Source organism: Montipora foliosa, chromosome 13, assembly GCF_036669935.1.
Source record: "Montipora foliosa isolate CH-2021 chromosome 13, ASM3666993v2, whole genome shotgun sequence".
Taxonomy (NCBI): domain Eukaryota; kingdom Metazoa; phylum Cnidaria; class Anthozoa; order Scleractinia; family Acroporidae; genus Montipora; species Montipora foliosa.
The window spans coordinates 814418-821917 of record NC_090881.1 but is presented as its reverse complement, the minus strand read 5'-3'; the positions used below and the strand labels follow the sequence as shown (position 1 = coordinate 821917).

At 39.3% G+C, this 7500-nt stretch overlaps 1 protein-coding gene across 3 annotated transcripts in view; it reads right to left on the bottom strand.

Annotated features, from left to right (window-relative positions):
- The window catches only part of LOC137982307 (uncharacterized), a 140919-nt gene that overhangs the window by 13909 nt on the left and 119510 nt on the right, over positions 1–7500 (bottom strand). For all 3 annotated transcript variants that reach the window (XM_068829383.1, XM_068829382.1, XM_068829384.1), the window contains exons 38-43: positions 7024–7375; positions 6620–6742; positions 3841–3963; positions 3251–3373; positions 2199–2321; positions 1779–1904 (exon numbers count right to left, since the gene is read on the bottom strand). In XM_068829383.1, the coding sequence (XP_068685484.1) occupies positions 1779–1904; positions 2199–2321; positions 3251–3373; positions 3841–3963; positions 6620–6742; positions 7024–7375 (970 nt within the window). The remainder of the gene's footprint in view (positions 1–1778; positions 1905–2198; positions 2322–3250; positions 3374–3840; positions 3964–6619; positions 6743–7023; positions 7376–7500) is intronic.

Here is a 7500-nt window from a genome sequence, read left to right as displayed (position 1 = left end):
CCCTACTAGGAACACGTACTGCTCTGTGCGATGCAATTTTAGGGGGTTTCGTCGCTTTTAAACATCCAAGTAATTTACAGCCAGAAAAGCAAATGCAAACAACATATTAGATAAATTTTCTGTGCATGTTTTTGTTTTTTATTTTGTCCTAACTTCATCTTCTGGGTGCTCATGAATAGTGTAAAGAGCCCATATGATAAAATGCTTATTGGCTGAGTTTTGGTCGGACCAGACAGGAGAATATTTGGCCCTCGGTCTTGGCGCACGGACCTCGCTGCGCTCGGTCAGTGCGCCATGACCTCGGGCCAAATATTTTCCCGTCCGGCCCTACCACTCAGTCAATAAGTACATAATACTGGCGGAGAAATGGTGGTTTTACGTTTTGGATGGAAGCAGAAAATTACCCGTCTCATTGACAGTCTTAGCGCTGTTTTCTCGAATCAATTTTTTTCACGTGAAGCAGACACTTTAAAGAGCTAAAACTCAAATGGAATTTGTCCGATTGCCGCAAAATGTTGACAGTGTCTAGATTAACATATAAAAAACAAAAGAGTGTCTGCGATTTATTTACTTCAAAATATTTTTTCTCTGAGAGCGATTTTTGTACGAACACTTGAATTTTTTAAATACTATTTCGAAAACGTTCTGTAACTTTTCACCGCAACTGAGTATGGCAAAACGCAGACACGATTTTTTTAGCGCTTTGGGTCGGGAAACGGAGGAATAAACTAAAATAGCGAAAAGCAAAATTTGCTTTGACTTGTAGCTTTGAAGAGGTGATTCAGACGCTCCCATTTAGAGGTCGTGAAAAATTCGAGAATTCATTTAATTCAAAATTCTTGACATGGTTTGATAGCCAGCTCTATAAGCTTTAATTTGATATAGGGGTTTAGGTATCTGCAGTTAAGAGCGGACGCGCTACATTGCTAGGACGCGAGACACCCCTGAAGTTATACGGTAAAGTTAAAGTCACAGTCACAGTCATAGTAAAGATAAAGGTACACGTTATTCAACGTCGGAAGTTCCTTTACTCTCTAGAGAGTACTCTCCCAGGAAGCCGACGGTGCGCTCATTTTACCCCCCTCTTTGCATCAGTGCTCCGTTTTAAGGGTATTTAAAGCTACTTAGGCTACACTGAAAGGAAAGAAGTCGAAACAAGGATGTGAGATCCGGGGATCGAACTGATGACCTTATGCACCAAGGTTGCGCACTAACCGACTGTGCCATTCTTGCTCCTATACTTATGTCATAGGCATATTCATAGTGATGGTGATAGTCGTAGTCATAGTCATAGTCATAGTCATAGTCATAGTCATAGTCATAGTCATAGTAACGTCTGGGTACAGGAGTTGAAAAGCCGCTTGAAGCCTTTGGACGTCAAAATGTACCGTGATGTTAAAAGCTAACCAAAAGAAGACAGTTAAACGACATAAATATACGTACGCTCTCATAGAAAAAAAAAATCATTGATCATTAAAAAGTGAAGTATTCCAATTTCTATAAAAAAAACCGCATTGTTATAATTTGGTCTTCATGATAACATCCGCTTCAATGAAGATTTACCTAGTTGTTCCCAAATAAGTTATTAGCGTAATAACGTGTGGTCGTGTTTTCTTCTGTATTCAATAGTTATTCAAAGTCTGCTCAGGCTAAACCCACTATTTCTCGCCCCGGTCTAGATAGGTAAGTCAAAATTCATCAAGTGAAATGCACTTCCCTGGTATCATGTACCAATAAAATCAATCCCCCTTGCAGAATTTCCCATGCAATGTTCTTACCTTGACATCTGTTGTCAATCAAATACAAGCCTTCATCGCAACCACATTTGTAAGAGCCATACGTGTTTCGACACTGCATTGAGTCATCCTGACATTTAAAGGTTCCCTCCAGACACTCATCTATATCTATGGCGATTATAAATAGGTCTGTTACACCGGATTTAATCGGGCACATAACATGGCAAATGCCTTCGTTGTTAAGTTATTATGTGACAATGTATACTTAACGTAACTGGTCATATACTTGTAAATCTTTTCAGATGTTCGATCAAACAGAGCTGATGGAAGTAACCATGGTATCCTTCCAGCACAGGAAAGGCATTGTTACCTATTTATAAGCTAGATAACCAATTAATCTGAAACCATTACTGCCTGGTTCATGCTCAAAACAGTTAAAAGGCAACTAAGCTGTTTACTTACCGTTGCAAGTGAAGCCATTACTATCGAGGGTAAATCCAGGGACGCAAGAGCATGAGTAGCCTCCTATGGTGTTGTTGCATCGCTGGTTGCATTTGTTCATGTTAAAAGTGCACTCATCGATATCTGAAAGGAAAATAACACCAATTGCGTCCTCTCCACTTTAAAACAAACAGAGAAGCAGAAGAAAAAGAAAAACCGCACGCAATTGCAAACAAGAGGCTATTTTGTGTGGCTGATTCATTCGTTTTAGTCTTGTTGTTGGAGAAAATGTTGTTACTATCAATCCTTTTTTGTCTTGGAAAGACATATGGTAATTATGCTGTCTTTTTACACTCATAATTTGTTTTTCTATTTAAGCAAACAACTGAAAACTTCGTTCTTGTTGTTGTTGTTTTTGCTGTTTTTGGTTTTTTGTCTTTTTTCAGTTACCAAATAATAATTTTGTATGGCACTTTTTTGTTCATATGGCTTAATTTTTGCATGGCAACGGTATTTTTACGGCCACCGTTTTCAAAATGAGAAATTTTTAAACTGTTCTACAAGATTTATTGCTACAATAATCAACTTTACTTTTTAATTTTAGGTCACTGGTCAGCAGAACTAAAGGCAATGGGCCGTTTGCAGCTGACGATCACGTGGTGCAAAAACCGCCATACTGGAGAGCAAATTGCGCACTGGGACATCTAAAACAAAGCAAATTAACTTAAATTTTCTTTGTTTTAGATGTCCCAGTGCGTAATTTGCTCTCCAGTATGGCGGTTTTTCTATCATGTTATCGCCAGCCGCAAAGGGCCCAGCTTTCGTTGCACAACGCAGTCGATCCACTTTGTGGACGTCATAAAAGTTTAAGATTTGCTCTGTACACTGAGTTTCATTGTCACATGTCCTAAATTGTCTGGAAGTCAGAAGCGAGGGGGCACATTGTAGCCCCCCCCCCCCCCCCCCTTCCGCCCTTAGGCTTAGCTGCAAAATGCAAACCAAAACAAAAAAGAGAATCGAAACTGAGTGAAAGCTGAGCATGTATAGTTGAGGTAACAAAGTAACGAGCATACCTGTGCAGGTTTTCCGGTCCTCTTTCAAAGCATACCCCATCCTGCAAGAACACTTTTCCTTTCCATCAGATAAGAAGCAGATATGATTGCAGCCAATTAAATTTTGTTGACATGTTTCCTTGGCTGAAAATAAATAAGTAACATATTTAGGTTTCTCTTCTTAATTTCTAAAATATTATTTCTTTGATTATTTTCTTTCTTTCGAATTCAATTGAATTTAACAATAAAATGACTTGATCGAGGACTCAACATAAGAAGAGGGCTAGCCTGTCAACCTTTCAAGCGTTTTATTAAGTTCACTGGCTTTCAATTCCCACTAGGGTAATGTAGTAAACCGAAATTGCTGTTATTTACACGTATGAAACTATACCTGCCAAATGAAATCATTATTCACTACATTATATACAAAATGCGACTTGCACCGGCTAGGGCATTGACTGTCGATTTGCCCCTCTATTACTTTTCAAATACTGTAATTACAAAATTGTCTTCAGTAGATATTTAAGTTCCACAGTAAAGCTGATAACCCTTTTTTGTGTGTACTGTCGCCATGTTACAATTCTTTGCAAAGTTGATTCAGAAGTACTCACGTATGCAACTCTTTGGATCGGTGCTATTTACTTTGAAATCTTCATGGCATTTACAGTTGTATCCACCAATAGTGTTTTCACATATCTGCATACAGTCACCCACTGGGGAACATTCGTCTATGTCTAACAAACATAAAGGCCAGGTGAGCTATGTACGTGGGTGGTCAAGGTATCTTCAAGCAATTGTAAAAAGGTTGAGACACTGAATCGAAAATCACCTCTTCTTCCTAAAACCCCTCTTCCAGTTCATAAGAAAAGTCCCAACGCCCCTCCCTCCCCTCCCCCCTTTTCAATGTTGATATCCTTTAGTTTGAGTTCCAAGTGTAAATGGAAACAACTTTGCTTGGGGGCAAGGGGGGTTGGGGATTTGCTGACTTGAATGACACCCATTGCACGGTTATCAACAGTGAGTGTCTCAACTCTTTTTGCAATTGCTTGTCTCGATGGTTGTTGCGTGTAATTCATCATTGCGACTAAAAGGAACTGTCAATAGGTTCAGCAAAGTTATCAATGGAAAGCAGAAAGATGGAGCTTGAACTGGGATAGGCGTTACGGCGTCCTAATTGGGTTTTAATTGATGAAAATAAACTTTAAAATAAGTGCAAATTACGCATGTCTAATTATAACTTAAAGTAAACACAGACAAAGTTTGTGTTTCGCAATGATTTTGCCGATTTCCGTCGAAAGTTTCCCAAAATGTTTGGGCGAAGTGCAAATAGTCATTCCAAATTATACTTATCCAAGATTATTGTTCAGTACAGAACTGTTTCAAAGCACGTAGGGTGTTGGATAGTGCAGGTGCATAATTATATTTGCAATACCGGTTCGCAGTTGTCATATTAATCCGATTGAAAATGTGTTCAATTTAGTAGAACGCGAGTTCCAGCGCCAAGCAATACAGAATGACATAAGCTACGAGACTTATCAACAGTTTGCTTAAATGGTATATAAGTGGTGACACTAATATTGATAATATAATCTCTTCGATGAACAAGCGCTCAAAAGCTTAAAATTCACAATGATGGTCAGCGAACGTTTTACTGAAAACGCTGTTATTCCTTGTAACAGTTACAAATCTCTACAATAAAAGTAAAGGACGGTGCAAAGCAAAGAAATAAACAGGTTACAGAATTATAAGCTTGCCAGTCTTTTCTTAAGTTATTCATACGTCACCATGTGAACGCGAACATCGTAACAAAAAAGCAACCTTTTCCCTTTTTGACATGCAACACATGCAAATGGAGAGAAAAACAACCTGAGATAGACTTTTCATGATTACAAAAGCAGCAAGCAGTTAAAAGAACTTTTCGCAACGGTCTACACTCCAAAAACATTAAGAAGTAGATAAGATTTCATTAATTCTACTGTAGACCGTAGACCGTAGTCCGTTGACCGATGACGTAACTATTAAATTACCCGTGCTTCATGCAAGTAACAGAAAACCGTCAATTTATTATAAAACAAAATTCCCGAAATATTTTGCACATTTTCGAATCTCCTTTAAAACTTGGTGTCTAGGGATATCAACCCACGGAAATACATTAGCTTACTATTGACTGAACAGACACGCGTACGTATGAAATTCGATGCTACCTCACGGCTAATTGAGAACCACAAACTGTTACTGGAAATGTTTTCAAAAACAGATCCCACTGCAGATTGCAGCGAAAGACTGAATTTCCGCAAAGAACTTCGTCCTGTTATCTCACAGCAGTAGAAGCACAACGCGAATTTCCCTACGCATCATTTAAGTAAAGAAAACGTTGTCGGTTAAAAGACTTCTAACAACGGATTGACACTTTCAACATCAAATTTGACATCACACCAACCTAAAACTGTGTTTGTTGTCGTCATAAATTGTGTTAATGACTACCTGTAGCGCGCAAGAGGTCAACACCCAGTTTCCTCCAAAATGATTGCGAATTATGGCAATTTCAGCATACCTCAAAAAGACACATTTCCAAACACCATTCCTCACTACGCAAACCTACCCAAATTAAACAGAGTTGTCTTGAAAGCTTACAATACAACTGCCAATTATGCAAGGTCTTGCCCCAAAAAACAAATAGACAACCCGACCATACCAAGGTAAAACAAGTAGACAAGCAATTGCAAAAAGGTTGAGACACTAAATCGAAAATTCACCTCTTCTTCCTTTTATAAGAAAAGATCCAACGCCCCTCCCTCCCCTCCCCTCCCCCCTTTTCAATATTGATACCCTTTAGTTTGAGTGCCAAGTGGAAATGGAAACAACTTTGCTTGGGGGCAAGGGGGGTTGGGGATGCGCTGACTTGAATGAAACGCATTGTACGGTTATCAACAGTGAGTGTCTCAACACTTTTTGCAATTGCTTGTAGCAATTATCCTGCGCAATCGGGGAGAAATATTGCCTGATACTTTGCACACAAGGTCGTCAGCCGAGTTTGCTAAAATCAGGGGATGGCTGTATCTATTATTCAGTACATTGATAACAAAGCGCTGTTACTAAGTGTATTTCCAGAAAAGCTGGAAAAACCGCCTCTATGTCCCAACACACCCTCACACACACAAATGATAAATAAAAAGGCCGTTGATACCAGTACATGGTGTCAAATTTTAGACCCTTTTAATTCTCGTTGCGAGTTCCGGTATTAGTTACTGGATACTTAACAGCCGTCTTATTTCTGCGCTTGTAACCCAGTCTCAGTAAGTTTCTTTTAAGATAAAACACAATGAACATAACATACACTGCGACTGCTCTTCATTAGAATTATGAAAACCCCGAGTGAGTTTCACTCACCATTGCAACTTGTTTTGTCTGGATTTAAAGAATAACCGGGATTACACGCACACAAGAACGATCCGTGAGTGTTTACACAGTTGTGCTGACAACCTCCTCTGTCTTTCGAGCATTCGTCCACATCTGGAAAAAAATATTACACCACGTTTGTAAGTACATGTAGGACATCCTTAATTACCTTTATTGAGCGTTTATACAGCACATTGTAAACAACATTTTGTCTCGCTGGAAGCGACATCAATACGTAGCATGTAAGATTTTAATTCTTACTCGTCAATATCTGGGAGCACCACAACCTTGTTGCTAGTAAAGAGACACGTTAAAAATTATATTCTTACGATAGATGCATGGCGTAAATGAAGAGACGTTATCCAAGGCAATAAATCAAGGGTTTTTTCCTTTACCTGTACACTCAATTCCATTTCCAGTTAAACCGACTGGGCAAGGACCACATTCGAAGCCTGACTCGTTTGCGGGAGGCTTTAAATCGCTGCATTGGACACCCGGATAGCATGGCTGAGAATTTTCCTCACATGCATCGAGGTCTGCTTCACAGAATACACCAGTGTATCCATTTTGACACACACAAGGTAGTACATTGAATCTTTCACTCTTGTTGCCAATATTGGTGGTGTCTATGTCATTTTCCTCCATAGAGAAGCACGTTCCTTGATTGTGACATGCGCAGAGGTTTATAACTGGTCGAAGAACCGTGGCTTGGTTGGAGTCATCGACTATCGCAAATTCGACATGGATCTGAAAAAAAAAAAAAAAAAAATGGAGGGAGTTTGGGTTTCTCACCCTCGTGTTCGTCCTCAGCTTTGACAAAGGAGAAGATAAACCGTTCGTAGAAACGCGCGACAGTTCTACATTGGTTGTTT